Source organism: Cydia pomonella, chromosome 2 (genome assembly GCF_033807575.1).
Source record: "Cydia pomonella isolate Wapato2018A chromosome 2, ilCydPomo1, whole genome shotgun sequence".
In the NCBI taxonomy this organism is placed as follows: domain Eukaryota; kingdom Metazoa; phylum Arthropoda; class Insecta; order Lepidoptera; family Tortricidae; genus Cydia; species Cydia pomonella.
The window spans coordinates 13,507,270-13,523,084 of NC_084704.1; the positions used below are offsets into that span (position 1 = coordinate 13,507,270).

The 15,815-nt window shown below is 36.7% G+C and overlaps 3 protein-coding genes across 3 annotated transcripts in view; all 3 read right to left on the reverse strand.

The window, feature by feature from the left end:
- Positions 1–15,815, reverse strand: part of LOC133534439 (putative peptidyl-prolyl cis-trans isomerase dodo) — a 380,955-nt gene that overhangs the window by 202,063 nt on the left and 163,077 nt on the right. The window lies entirely within an intron of this gene.
- Positions 505–2,150, reverse strand: LOC133534430 (venom peptide isomerase heavy chain-like). The gene has a single exon (XM_061873547.1). The coding sequence runs from the start codon at positions 1,427–1,429 to the stop codon at positions 515–517; it is 915 nt and encodes a 304-aa protein (XP_061729531.1). The 5' UTR covers positions 1,430–2,150; the 3' UTR covers positions 505–514.
- LOC133534436 (venom serine protease-like) lies at positions 5,828–8,037 on the reverse strand. Its single transcript, XM_061873552.1, has one exon. The coding sequence runs from the start codon at positions 6,643–6,645 to the stop codon at positions 5,980–5,982; it is 666 nt and encodes a 221-aa protein (XP_061729536.1). The 5' UTR covers positions 6,646–8,037; the 3' UTR covers positions 5,828–5,979.

Below are 15,815 nucleotides of genomic sequence, written 5' to 3' on the forward strand. Positions count from 1 at the left end.
GGTAACTTTTGTGTGTTTAAATGTAAAACGAAACTGTATGTAACAAAATAATTTCGGGCCGACATTAACCTCTTGTCTGTGTATGATGGATCCTGACCGAATTTTAGTAAAGTTTTTGAGTTCTTTTCGATTTTTTTGCTTTTTTTTGACAACCGCACACAATGAAAGGTTTAACGTGTCGTAAAAAATGTTAAACCGTTAGAGACCCGTTGAACTTGTTATGACCTACGTGTCCTAGGTTAGTTTTATGACGTCGTTAGTTCACCAGTTCATTTCTCATCTAGATTACGAAGGTAGTATTTTTCTGGTTGAAAGTCAATTAACAGCACCTATTCTGAACAGAATGAAGCAGTTTAGCATAAAGTAATTACGGAAGTCCGAGGAAGCGAGGAAAGAGGGTTTTTTACATCTCAATGGGCATTTTACTCGGGGCTAATTTAGAATATAGCTGGCTGACTTAGCTCAACTAAGGAAAGAGTAAATAAAATAACTAAAAGGCAACTCTTAACGGAAACTATATATTTAAAAGCAAGAAAAATATGTAGGAGAAAAGACACCAGTTCTTCAAGCAACATCCTTGATTCATGTTGTCAATCCAGTCCGCGTAAGCAGATACTCTCATAAAAATACTAGTATAATCAAAATTTTTACCACTGGTTACCCCTACTAGTAGCTCCTTGCCAGGTTCTTCCTCCGGATCCGAGGTACCTCGGCAAACCAAGGGCCCTCCTGAATCTCCTACTGCCACGTCAGCATTCACCGAGCTGGTACAAACAAATTCATCCATTGGTACTTCCCAAATTTCGGTACATTTGGTTCTCGGTATTACGAGAATTTTAGCTCTAAGAAGCACTTCCGATCTCTTGCTTTGTGCGCCGTGCGAAGTTCTTCCGTAACCCGCTGCGTAACACGTATCGGGGTAATCTGTTGGAAGCCTGGCGATTTTAACAGGTTCAATATATTTTGAGAAATCCCAAAACGAGTTCACATATACCACCGCTATGTCATCCAAAGGAAAGTTAAAGTATGGATGTATAATAACCTTACTGATCTTTCTCCACTGCGTTGTTTTGTTTGAAGTGAATTTGTTTATCTTGATGACATTTCTAAGATCACCTGCGACCACTGCCAGTGGTGATGGATCTTTTACGTACTCGAAGTTGTTACGTTCGAAGCAGTGGGCGGCTGTGAGGACCTTTTCCCTGTTAATGATGCTTCCTCCGCATAAGTTCTTATATAAGTATTCGTGGTTTATTCGTCGGCCTGCCTTGATGGATACGATGTAAGTAACCACGCCGCGGGGGACTGGTTCTCCGTTTACTATTACGTGCTTCACACGATGCGAAGAGTATTTTAAAGTCATTATAATTCGCTCTGCCTCACATGTTTGTAGAATTACTGAGAAATATACAAGGATATACAGATACATTCACGGGCATTAAATTACCAAACTTTGCAAAGTATGTATTTCTACATATTTTCTATACTGTTCTGGCACTAAAGCGTTTTTTCAACAAATATATAATTGTACTTGACATTGACGTTATCATACGAGTAATAGAGACGTTATGAGCATCATCTGCATGTAAGAAGTTTATGAAACAAAGTTTGGTCGAAACAACGATTATAAACCGTGACCTTATTTTATTGACCAAATTTAAACATAAGAAAATGCGCCAAAAATAATAAAAAGTACACGTGTTTTCTCTTTTTGATATTAAAATTTGATACTACATTTTTATTGAGATAATTAACCAGAAAGTTTCTTGAAAACGTGTAACTTTGTGGTCAACTACGTGCGTCTCTGTCCCTACCCTCCTTTTATCCGATCATCGGCAGTCATTAAGCCGACGGTCGACAAGTTGACAACTTTTTTCCTTCATACTATGGAAGGTAGAGGCAAGCCTGCTTCTGCCCATGGGGATATAAAATGGAACACATTCTAACTTTTTTTGTCATAGTAAATTGAACCTTATCACGGAGGCAGAAAGGTGTTCTTACCAGACTAGAGAAAACGGTCCACTTGAGATAGCAAAAGTGGGGCGCGGTGTCTCACTCGCACATGTTGCCAATGTTAAAAACATACCATTGTGGAAGTATTTATATCAATATACTACTGAAATTAAATACTTTCTTATACAATAAAATTTTAGTGCTATACACCGTGTTTTTTTTGATTTGCGTTAATTTCGAGGGTGCATTCCTGAGCTTAAATTAAGTAACTTTCTCAAAGACACCGATATTCTAATTAACTTCATTTCGGAGATAATCAATCATTAATTTTTTTATCTTATAAGGCCCTTACGAGCGTGTACACTTGCCTTAGGGCCTGTTTACTTATTGATTAGTGTTTAGTGCGAGTTCATACATTTGCTACTAAACGTAAGTACTATCTCGGACGATCGACGTTCGAAATGACATTGATATGTCACAGTTTTCAATTGTTTGGTTGAGTTAAATGTAATGCCCGTGCACAGTGTGGGATTTTCGATCATATTTGACTATTTTCATTGTTTAATTCATCGCATTAGTCTCGTCAAATAAAAGCTCAGAATGAAACTACAAAATTTATATCATGCGTAGTTTTGGAGATAATCATAAACTTGAGAAATGTCCATAGAAAACATAGAAACGAAATTTCTTATTTTATGTGCATCTTTTTTGTGCCAATCTAATTTATATCTATTAGGGATATATTGAAGTATACATTTCATCAAAATAAAGTAAAAATTTCTTATTCTGGGTGGCGATATAATTTTTTTTAATATATTGAAAAACTTTTTTTTGCTCGATAATCCTACATTTCTAGCATTTTATTTGTAAACGAAACTGTTCTATGCTATAAAAGGCGGTACTGAAAAAAAAATTGAATTAAAATAACGCAGGATTGCTGAGATATGCATTTTTAAATATTTGGGTCAGGGCTGTCACATAACTCCGGTGGTGTACCTAGGTGAATACCTACATAGTTACAATGTCTGGAAATACAATGAATTATAATGATTAATCTTTATTGTTTTGATATTTAAGCATTTATTCAGTACATTAAGTATTTATAAGATAAATTGTTACACCACAACGGATGTGTTGTTATGTTACTAACCATAGTCACAGTCTTGCCTAAAAGCCTTAACTCTACAGCAGAACGAACGGTCATATCAGCACTGCGTTATATCCCTGATGAAGGATATCATGTGGTATTGGGAAGGGGTCCGCCCTCGTAAAGCAATTGCTGAAACCCAATACTTATACATGATATCTGGAGGAGCGGGGGTGAGGCGTCATGGTGCCGGTAAAGACCCATGACGCTGCTTTGCCCCGGCAGGAGCTGACCCAGGCCGGTGAATCCAGGAACAAATTCTGGCGTTATGACAGAGAGCACTACACGAGGAAAATCAATAAGCAAATTACAATCCTAGATCTTTTTCGGCGTGCGTTAGAGTCATCTGATCCTTACATTTCACATTTCTCCCTGAAAGATCGTTTAAGTAAACAAAAGCGTCAGCCTATTCCGGCAAAAGTTTTGGCCATTTTAAAACCAATCGAACCAAATTCTTCCATTACAACAGAGGAGTCGGATTTGTCGGAATTGGAGTTAAGCACGGATTTAATTCTCCCTACAGAAGAAATTCTACTTCATTCAGATGATGATGATAATGATGTTGACGACTGAAGATGATTCTCATTTAACTGGTTAATTCAAATTTTCTGTTAAAAACTATATTACTGGATCATGTCTTAAAGTCAATCTTGACAACCCTATTTCCATAGAAATCGGTAAAAAACTTAGAAATGTTATAAATCCTAAATCCCGCAAGATTAGCTTTTGAAATTTTGAGTAATTATAGTTAACCATATTTTAAATACATTTAATAAAAAATAAAACGCTTACTTATATCGGAAAATATAAGAGACATAAAAAAAAATGTTTGAAAACTTTAGTAACTTCTAACTTTTAACTGAATGGCACTAAAATGCTGGACTTTTCGTACAATTAATGAGTATCTCTCACTAAAACTCAGAAATAAAGATTGGAAGTATATTGACGGTACTTTAGTAATTATGCCAATAAACATGTTTTCTTAAGGTCATTGACCTAATCAACAAAAAAATATTGTGCATTAACTACACAAGATAATCATTCGGGAGTTTTACACTGGGATGCAGGATATTATAATGCGTATTATAAAAATATAAAACGAGGGTGGTCAAAACTGATCGAAAATCCCACACTGTGCCGTATTACAACAACGCTATATGCAACATTTAGTTACTTATTATAAAAATAAAAATAGTAAAAAAAAAAAAACAAAAAAAAACGTACTTACCGATACCCCGAAGTTAACGAAATTCAATAAAAACACGGTGTATACACAGTAAGATTCTCAAATCTTTTAAGTAATTTGTAAATAATTATGATGTCAATATTATTAACTGATTAAACCAAGCATGTGCATAACAAAAAAAAAAAACATATTTTTAATATCTACATATTGTAGAAACTTAGAATATTAATTGGTATCCCCAACTTGATGAGCTCAGCATTTAATTGCGAAATATTTAAAAAAATGGGTAAAAAATGTGTAACAGGATGTAGAAGTGAAAGTTTTGCTGATTGTGGTATATATTTTCACAGGTGAACCACAATCATTCAATTATACGATAAAAATACAAGACGATAATTGTCAAACTCGTTAGGGTGACCATGATGTCGGCACGATGTGAATCAGTTTTACACAATTCTTATTAAGTACTTAACACGCCGTGCGCGCCTCCGCGAACATGCCCGACGCGCTGCAGTATCGAGGCAGCCCCAACACCGCCCTGAATGCATTGTTAAACTGCACACGGAGGGTGTTGTAGGCTTTCTGCATGTAGTTCGCCCACAGGCTGCAAGTATAGAGAGACGTGCAGTACGCTCTAAAGAGCGTTATTTTTACGTCCCAGGAACACCTTGCAAACCTCCGGGCGATGTTTGTCTAACACATAAAGCCCTCCGTTCACGCTCGATGTCTACATTGTCCTTGAGGTCGGTCGTAACGATATGGCCCAGATATTTAAATTGTTGTACTCTTTCCAAAAGTACGCCATTCAGATAGATAGGAGGCACGTCCAGTACTCGTTTAGACCAAACCTCAAAGACCATAAACTGACTTTTAACGGCATTGTACCTTAAACCGTGCTCAAGAACGTACTTCTCACAGTATTTAAGTAAGGATCGAAGACCACATATTGACGCGCTTAGCAAAACCATATCGTCTACATAGCTCAAGTTGTTTACGCAAACTCCGTCCACATGACAGCTGGTATGCTGGCCGCTGAGCTTGACAATATGTGCATTAATGTACAGATTGAAGAGTGAGGGAGACGTAAGACCTCCCTGTCTCACCCCACACTCCAGCCTGTACTCTTCCGACATCTCTCCTGCCCATCTGACGCTGTTAATTAGTTCCTGAGGCAGATTGATGCTCTCAAGCTTTTTCCATAAAAGCTCGTAGGACACCATGTCGAAAGCTTTGGATAAATCCAAAAAACAAGCATAGACAGGAGTTTTGCGATCCGTGTAGTATCTGACGACATGCTTAAGCGACAGTATTGCACTTTCTGTAGATAGATAAAGCTGCCTTTGATGTTCACGTTACGCATCTTGTTCTTGAGTATCAACCCCGCTGACCACCCAAGCATTCGCATTTCTGTTGTTGTACTATTATATTAAACAGTTAGGTAGTACCTAACAGTAAGCTTGCAGGTACTAAATCTTTTATGATCATAATTCATTATCATACCTATCATATGTATAAAAATGATAACTAAAAAAATCACGAAAGCAAAGTAACATGGTATATATTTTAAAAATCCCTTGCATTAACAAAATAATCATGAAGTTACTCATTAATTTAGAATCTGAATTAGACTCAATCCACTCTGTGTACGACGATACGCGCGTGAACAATGTCGTCCTGTCGAAGCTCTTACCACTCACAATTCCCAACAATATATCCTTCCAGGTTGCTCGTTCGGGTCCCGAGTCCCCGTACAAGCCAGTGGCCCGCCCGAGTCTCCCTGCGCCACGTCTGAGACCACCGACTCCGAGCAAACGTATGAACTCATATCCATCTCCCAGATTCCGGAGCATTGCCATCGCGGCATTGTTTTGATAAGAGCTACCATTAAAACAGATGACCGCAACCTTAAGTCAGTATTATAGCTCAGATCTCCATATCCACCCGATTTGCAGATTTCTGGATAGTCAACTACCCTCTGAACGTAACGTATGGAGCTCACATTTGCGTTGAAATGAAACGGCGTATCTACTATTACTAATGCTATATCGTTAAGCGGGAAGTTGAAATGCTCATGCAGTCGCAATCGCTGGACCCCTCTCCATTGCATGTCGGCCGTGGTTTCCGTGTTGCCTGTATGCACCACCTCATTCTGTAAGCTGCCTGCGACGACTCTTATAGCGCTTGTGTGTTTCACCAAGAAAAAGTTGTTCAACTCAAAGCAATGTGCAGCTGTAAGCACTTTGCTAGGATGTATGATGCTCCCACCGCAAAAACTGTCCCACACATATAACGTTCTTCCCTCTTCAGATACATTTTGTAGTTTTATTTGGGTAGCCTTGATCGACACTAAATAAGGCATTCGTCCTCGGGCCGCAGGTTCTCCGTTTACTATAGTCGTTTTTTACGCGAAATTTGGAATATTTTAATGTAGTTATATTGCGATCGATACTACTGACATTAGGAACTAAACCACTGAGTATTGCAGTTGTGAAAATAATTAGAACATGACTGATAAACATTAATTTAGTTACAAAATTGTTGCCTAAATGTAGTTTTACCGTGGTAGTTTTGAATTTTTTTTCGACTTATGTCATTGTAATCATATGTTACTACTTGATAATGAATGTAGGTAACATTATCAATGTAGCTGTCAATCATGAGAAGGATTGATATATATTAATATTATATTGATATATTGGCAATGTACCTATTGGCATTATTTGTGTTTACTCGTACTTCATGCATTTTGGCCATGTTTTGCCCCATCGGGTGCCGATGTTTTTATAACGAATGCTACACCTCGATATCCACCAGGATTACGCCAAAGTAAAAGGGGGAGTAAACAAGCTTTTATATTGATTTTTTACACGTTTTAATGAAGGGCAATGCTATGAAATAATCACACCAAAACTAGGCTCTCGTTCTACTCGCATATTACGATGCGCTTACGCGTTTCTTACGCTTACGCGCCGTGTGCTGAGGGCCTAACAAGTTAAATGGCCCGATTCAAAGAATGATTAAGACACGGAAAGAAAGAAAGGAAAGATATTTACAAGATCGATAACTAAACGACATGTCAAAATTGACGTTTATTTCGATTTCGCTGTGATCCCAATAAGATCTATCTACGATATTTCTAACGTCAAAGTGACATACGACATACAAACGATATCTAAATGACAACTTATCTAAACTAGAATTTATCGTTATCGTATCTCGTTATTCGAATCGGGCCGAAAGTTGGCTCGATAGAAAATGAAATACGAACACGTGTAATATTTATTTGTTTTATGTTGTGCATCGTTACCTTGCAAACCACAGCAGTTTTTAGTTTAAAGTAGCTAGTCCTATACAGGCCAATTCTAACCATATAATGTGATACTGATCTAACATGGATCTGACATCATTCCAATTTTCATCCTAAATTGCGCATTATGTCAACCAAAAACTTCACTTTTGACACTGACAGATCGGTATCAGATCAGTATCTTATTGGAATGAGATATAAAATTAAAACTCGAATCCAAAAACAGCACATTCTACACTGACAGATCAGTATCATATTGGAATGAGATCTAATAACTAAAACTCGAATTACTTAGCATGATAGCCGAGGGATATGACAAACAAAATTTTCAAAGTAAAATAGATAAACGGTAAAAACCCGCAAGACGTTCATAATATATCTTCCATTGCAACTTTCTTTCTAATTTCCTGGCTTTACGCCATTACGCCCCCTCATTTCACGACCCTATAATCTCGGTCTTTTGATAGGGTTGCGTGGGGATACAGATCCAACACGTAGAGACCCCTTTATGAGCTTTAATGACATGTAGAACGTCTGCTGGAACCCGTTCACAGGCGCAACAAGAGACACCCATGAACTGGCCGCAGCAGGCATTGGGACAATTGTAGAAAAAGTGAACAGTATAACGCTCTATGGATTGAACTTTGGGTAGACAAAGACTGGGTTGTTGCAAAGATGTCCGGACACCTGCCATAAGAATGTTTTCACTGGGTAGTTATCGACATAGGCGGTGACTTGCCGTCCACCAGATGGGCCCCTGAAACTACCGTCGTGAAGACGACCAGGAGCAATATCAGTGTGAGCAGCTCAGCCCGCGTAGCCAAAGTGCCTATCGTTCACGCTCCGTGGCGAACGAAACGCAACTGTCACAGTCGCACTAATAAAGAAGAGTGATAGAGAGAGATGACTATGGTCTGGGGTGTCGAGAGTGTACGCCGCTTGCTACCCAGTGGCTGACAGCCACAGTGCCAACTCGCGTCATATACATGTTTCACTCACACCCCTGGAGCATATAACTCTAGCAACTCCTTATATATCTTATTATTATAATACAGATCGAGTAGTTATCAAGTTAATGCGCACGATAAATCGTGATTTATAGTGTAGAATTCGCAAAAGGTACAATTACTGATTCCGCGAATTGGTCCCAGTCCCATAGAGTCGGTCTAACTAAAGCTAACTTATTAGCACCGAATTGAACATAAAGTGTCATATTTTCATATTTTGATACGAATGATGACAATTTGACACTTCGTCATTGCAAAAGCCACGTAGCGTTGGCTTGGTCCGGCTCTAGTTACTTAGTAAAAGTTATTCAGTGTGCCGCAGAGTAATTATGGCTAAGCCTGGTATTTTACCCTGTATTAAGTTTAATGCCAAAATGTGAATGGGGAATTCATAATACCAATGGTTCTTCTAATTAGATACAAGGTGTACCTACCTAACAAAAATTTCTTCATAATCAGATTAAAAAAACCGGCCAAGAGCATGTCGGGCCACGCTCAGTGTAGGGTTCCGTAGTTACTCTTCCGTCACAATAAGCTAAACTGGAGCTTAAAGTATAGTAAATTGTTAACCAAGGGATGAAACGGTACCTTTCACCCGAGTTAAACAAATAGGCAAATTTGCATAATCAGTACCTAATTAAAGTAAGTCTTTTTACTATGAAGGGAAAACTTTTTGCGATAACTCAAAAACAGCTAAACTGGTCATGTCCGCTATAGTTTTCATTTAATGTCTTTCTTAAGCTCTACTTCCACGATTTTTTTCATATTTTTTGGACCTATGGTTCAAAAGTTAGAGGGGGGGGGACACATTTTTTTTTTCTTTCGGAGCGATTATCTCCGAATATATTCACTTTATCAAAAAATGCTTCGTGAAAACCCCTATGAGTTTTGAAAGACCTTTTCAACGATACCCCACACTCTAGGTTTGAAGCGAAAAAAAAAATCACCCCCACTTTACGTGTAGGGGAGGTACCCTAAAAAAAATTAAATTTTTAGATTTTATTGTACGACTTTGTCGGCTTTATTGATTTATATATCCATGCCAAATTTCAGCTTTCTAGCACTAACGACCACGGAGCAAAGCCTCGGACAGACAGACAGACAGACGGACATGGCGAAACTATAAGGGTTCCGTTTTATGCCATTTGGCTACGGAACCCTAAAAAGACATAAAGATACAGCAGCTTGAGACATTATTAAATTAAAGAAACAGGAATTAATCGCGTATTGAGTTTTCAATTTACCTCTGACGTTTCGAGGACGGCGTTGTTTCCGTGGACCTATTAAATTGGCTAAAGTGGAAATCAACATCTTCTAGCCACGCGAGTTTTTCGAATTATCCGCACTCTCTGTAACTCGTTGTAAATCGCGCGGCTAGAAGATGTTGATGTCAAACTTAGCCAGTCTTCTCTGAAACCACGGGGACAATTTACAAAGGTAAATTTAAAACTCAATACGCGATTAAGTTCCGTTTCCATAATTTAATAATGTGTAAAAATCGTGAAAGTTTAAAGCAGCTTGAGCTTTCACTTCTGAACGTTAAGCCAAACGACTTGTCCTTGTAAAGTTGATGGTTAACTTGTTACACTAAAAATTTTAGGAGCTGACTTTTGAAAGTGAATTTTGTAAGCCGAGTTCTCCAAGTTTTCCACTCAAGTTATAACATGTGTGACTAAGTAAAATAAACACATTTGTATAAAGGCTGGAGCTGGTGGCCTAGCGGTAAGAGCGTGCGCCTTGCAATCCGGAGGTCGCGGGTTCAAACCCCGGCTCGAACCAATGAGTTTTTCGGAACTTATGTTCGAAATATCATTTGATATTTACCAGTTGCTTTTCGGTGAAGGAAAACATCATGAGGAAACCGGACTAATCCCAACAAGGCCTAGTTTACCCTCTGGGTTGGAAGGTCAGATGGCAGTAGCTTTCGTAAAAACTAGTGCCTACGCCAAATCTTGGGATTAATTGTCAAGCGGACCCCAGGCTCCCATGAGCCATGGCAAAATGCCGGGATAACGCGAGGAAGAAGAGGAGGAGAGACCTATTAAAAAGGAATTAATACTATTAAGCATTATTTTCTATTGATAACGCATATTGAAGAAATGTCTTCCTCAGGTCCACCTTACCTACAAAATTGACATTCGAGCCATACGCAAACTCTCAGGTTCATCAAAAATCAAGGCGCACTAGTCATCAATAATTTAAAAAAAATGAAATTAAATTAAAAAAATGAAAAAAAAATTATTCAATCAAGAGTAATTTACAGATCTCTTTTTAAGTAAATCTTTACCTGTGTTAAGAGGTACTGCTCTTTTCTTAGATCAACAAAAATCATAATTGTAATAAAATCCAATGAAACAATAAATTATTACAAAAATATTATATCTTGAAATAATATTTTTTTAATATTAAACCATGAGTTTTGAACTATAAGTTACCTAATAATTATTACAAGGGGGCAAAGTTGTTGTTTAACCTCTCGTGCTAATTAATATTGATACTCGAGCTAGCGAAAGATTCTAAACTTGAGCTCAAGTGGTTCGAAAAGTGGAATCTAGAGCTTTGCTAGGGTTTCAAGGTACGAGGGTTAAATAAACTTTAAAACATTACAAATAAAATCCATATGAACGATATTAAATATTAACATTCAAAATAATTACTTAAAAGTCGATGAGGAAACAACGCAAAATTTGCATCAGATTACTTTGCCACTCTTGTGGATAAAATGCAACTTTCTTATCAGTTCTTGAAGTATAAAGAGTGCCTTTACGAGCTGGTGTGGTGAAAATACATATATAACTTTAATTCATTATAATGAACAGCGCAGAAGAGTACCTATCTTTCATGTGTTTCTACAGAACACGTTGCATCTATAATTGTCGCCGCTCAAAGGGCTAATTTTGTTTGCGACGCGAAAAGCAATTTGCGGACAAATTACAAAGTAATGCTGCGGGTTGTTTAGACTTAGACAAAAGTGGGTGATTAGGACGGCGTGATTATGGTGACAGACAATTTATTGCCCAATAATTTGACGCCATTCTCTTAGGCTCGTATATATAATTACTAGATTCTGCCCTCGACTTGGCCTGCGTGGCATGTTGATGATGATAATTGATAAAAATTAGTCCTTCCCCGGGCCCAAACTCCATCCATACTAAATTTTATATAAATCAGTTCAGCGGTTTAAGCGTGAAGAGGAACTCGTATCAGACAAACATATAGAGTTTATAACATTAGTAGTAGCATTTATAATATTAGTAGGGATAGCAAATATTTTTAACAATTACAATTTTGTGTACACCTAAGGTATGGAAAAGCTAAGGAGAGGAATAAAATTCTTAAATAGGTGGCGCTGCAATACCTAGAATACTTGAAAAAAAAAAAACAAATCATAGACAGCGCACTTCACTTCGTCAATAACGCCTAGGTTCTTAGCTATTCTAGCGCTACTCTGGAGAGATTTGGAACTTTTATTTATAGCTGACAGCTGGACACTTTTGCAACAGTTCTACCATAAGACATTTAACTCCTCTTAAATCCACACTCCATAACGTAAGGCTCTCCAAGGTGACAATCGCTTACGCTACATAGCGAACGAAACGCCAATCGGTCTCTGCCGCATGCACCCAGTAGTAGGTATTTGCCTAAATGCAAATCATACTGTTCTTGTACCATTTTTTACTAAAATATAATACCGGTAGGACAACTAGGACATGTCGGGGCTAACTGTAATAATTTATTTTATCTACACACATATCATAAACCCTCTATGATGTCTTCAAAATCTAATGCCAACATTACGATAAACTGTTTTGTTACAACAAATTTCTTATCTGTGTTAATGTAGTTATAGTTTCATAACTACATCAAAATCGATTTGGTTCATCTCTGAAACATCTGAAAAAAAAAGCAATTCGTTTTGACCTCTATTCTAATATCAGTCGAGACGCCTTTTTGTTTGAAATGAAATGTCAATTCCATAAAATTTTGACATATCTCGCATGTTAATTTGTATCGAATGATACGGAAATAGGTACCCGACTCTAGTTTGTCTCTGAATTATAAAAAAAACTACATGCGTGAAAAAAGTTTTCATTTACCGCCATTTGACGTACAGTTATCTTTTAATTAGTTTTAAGTATAACATGAATATGTTTTGTTGTTTTTAAGGTATAGCAAAAATTTCGCGTAAAATAAGCGATAAAAATATTTCGGTGACACCACCACATATCCGCGAGTTCCGCCAAGAGAGCAACGATTTGGCAACGGTGCCCTAACGGAGGCTGTAATTTGGGTTAGTGAATATTTCATAGAAAGTTTATAATATGTGTGTAGATAAAATAGTGTATGTAACTGTACATAATTAGGCATTAAAACACTCGTGTGATCTTTTTAAGCAACTCACTTCGTTCGTTTCTTAAACCCACACTCATGTATTTTAATGCCATTTATTATGTATTAGCAGTCACATAAACTACTATTATACTATTAAAAATCAGTAAATAATTAAAAATGTGTTTTTTTTTTTCATTAATTGTTAATTATATTACATTTAGCACCTACAGGGAGTCACTAGACTTAAATCCTACAGGGAGTATTTAGTATTTTTTGTTATGAGGTGTCCTAGGCATATATTCGAGGAACTCCATAGGATAAGTCACTAAGCTGTCGTTCAAGGTTATTTATCCACCAATTCGTAGTCAGCCTACGTTATGGTTATATTAAACCATGAAACGCATGGCGCTGTTGACTACCTATACGTACGCATATATAGCCCAATAACATTGCTATATGAAGAATGTAAGAGATATTGCGGATTTGCAAGGCCTCTACTAAATATAAAATTCCCTTCCTTTATATATGATTTAAGTATAGGTAACACATGATACCGATGCAATTTTGGGAAAATAGCTTTAGTTATTGCCCTTTATTTTAGGTACGGTATCTCGAGGATAGGGACTGATGGGATATGAAACATGGTGGAAAAGTTTATAAAATTTACTCAAATTACCTAGTCAAACGTTATCAAAGTGAAGATGGTGATCTGTCGTTTCTAAAAAGTAACAATAGGTAATAACATATTCTTAAATATCTCGAGCTTAGTGAAAGTAACTAATTTGCTCCTCAAGTGCCCTTAATATATTCTATGCTTAAATATGTATTAACGCACAATACTAAAAGTTAATCCCGTGCACTTACTTGATACCAGACTGTTGACCTGCGGCCCTTCATTGCCGTTTTACCTACTTCGGCTTCGGTAAAGCTGAGCTATAATTAACGAAAACGTTGTAAGCACTCAAATACAAAACATACATACATGAGTACATGTTATTGCGCTCGTAGAATGTTGTCTCTATTTAGGTTTGAGAATTTTACTAGAGTAAGGAGGTACTTACCTACTCGTACAGTATGCAACGCTTTTATTTCTGTGAACTGTGTACGAGTAAGTGGGTGTCAAGGCACGAGGGTTAATCAAATTTTGCCACCGAGTGAATCACAACATTTTTCATCACACCAATGCGAGGAAAATACTAACTGTAAAATATTAAACAAAATTAAACCAATTCAAATCTAAATTAACGTTATTAAATATTGATCATTCAAAAGTATCATTTAAAATTCTATTCTACCAGCCAACATTAGAAAACAATTCAAAATTAGCATAAAATTACTTTGCCACTCTAGTGGATAAAATGCACCGTTGTCGTCAGTTTTTGAACAACTAAGAGAGCCTTTACGAGCTGGTGTGCTGAAAATTAATTTAATTGACATTGAATGTTCAAAGGTGTAATGCACGTATTTAAATGATACGATCGGCGGAAAAAATACTTCCCTCGTTGAATTTTAAACTCATCTTATTCAGATAAACCGTTTAAGCGTAATAAATATATCTAATAGAGATTCTTCTCACTTTCCTACGCTTCAAATATTTTTTCTAAAGGCGAGTGCAGAATGAAAGATCCAATGCTAGATTTATAAATTTAGTATGTAGTTAGTAGTTACTTAGATTTTTATATTTTAGTAAGTGATTATTCCAGAACGTTTAACCTTTAAATTATGTGCCGTACGCCTGTATACAGTGGCCCTGAAATATGAGCAAGATTTCGATTGGTTTTAGCATAATAACAAATAATGTTGGTTTTCAACACACTTGCTCAAAACGACGTTTTTATTCCACAGATTTTTGGCTCATAATCCTAGATATTAAACACGCGTTTTTCAGTATATTTTACCACTCATGCTTTTTCATTATAGTATTTGTTGAGTTACGAAGGTAACTGATTGCTAATAATATGCATCGAAACGGAGTCTTCTTAATTTCGTCGAGTAATACATTTTTTTTTAACCAACTATTAGGTTTCAAATGTTAGTTCAAAGAGGTTTTATACTACACCAAACATAATTTATAGATTAAATTATCTTGTAACTTACATTAATGAATAAACATAACATTTTATCGATTTGATCTCCATCCGTCGAATAGAAATACGAAAATATTAGCATTTTTACATTTTTTTAAATGGCTGTTATTCGATTTCGTTCGCGCCTTTGTCTTGCGCGGGCATTGGAATCGTGCGTAAAAAAAAATAACGCGCTAGCAATTTTCCGTATTTGTCATAAAATTTGAATCGTTTTGCATGTTATAAGTTTTTATATTGACGAAAATGACATTTTCGAGCATTGAAAATGAAGAACACATAAAATTGACGCTGCCAGTAATACTAATAGAGGCCGAGAACGGATAGCCTTTTACCATCAAAATCGGGTGAAACATAATTGGCGGCATATGAAACTTTTATTCAATGGAAAATCAGCTAAAACGCCCAGTCTTTCTTGGAAAACGTGTTGGTAGCTTACTTCAATGAACTGGTGAATAAATGCCTACAACGTTTTGGTGCAATTATTCGATGTTAAAACTGTAAGCCACCATTTTGCAAATTGTACTTTTACTGTTTTGACAAAAAAAAACTAATCTATAAGTTATGTTTTTTCCTCGCAAGTGTGTTGAAAAACGTCGTATGAAACGCGTGTGCATTGGTCATTACCCACATCGGCTTTCGTAGTGCGCGCTCGCTTACAGCTCGCGCGCACAATATCGCCTCGTGTGTAATGACCAACTTAGCACACTTGTATCATAATGTACTATTATTGATAAGACATTAAAACATCAAGAATATACTAAATTAAGTACCTAAACTGCTATTCTTTAGTGCGTCT

Coding starts and splice junctions, on each gene's coding strand:
- LOC133534430 (XM_061873547.1), bottom strand. CDS start 1,429: ATGTATCTGTATATCCTTGTATATTTCTCAGTAATTCTACAAACATGT.
- LOC133534436 (XM_061873552.1), bottom strand. CDS start 6,645: ATGCCTTATTTAGTGTCGATCAAGGCTACCCAAATAAAACTACAAAAT.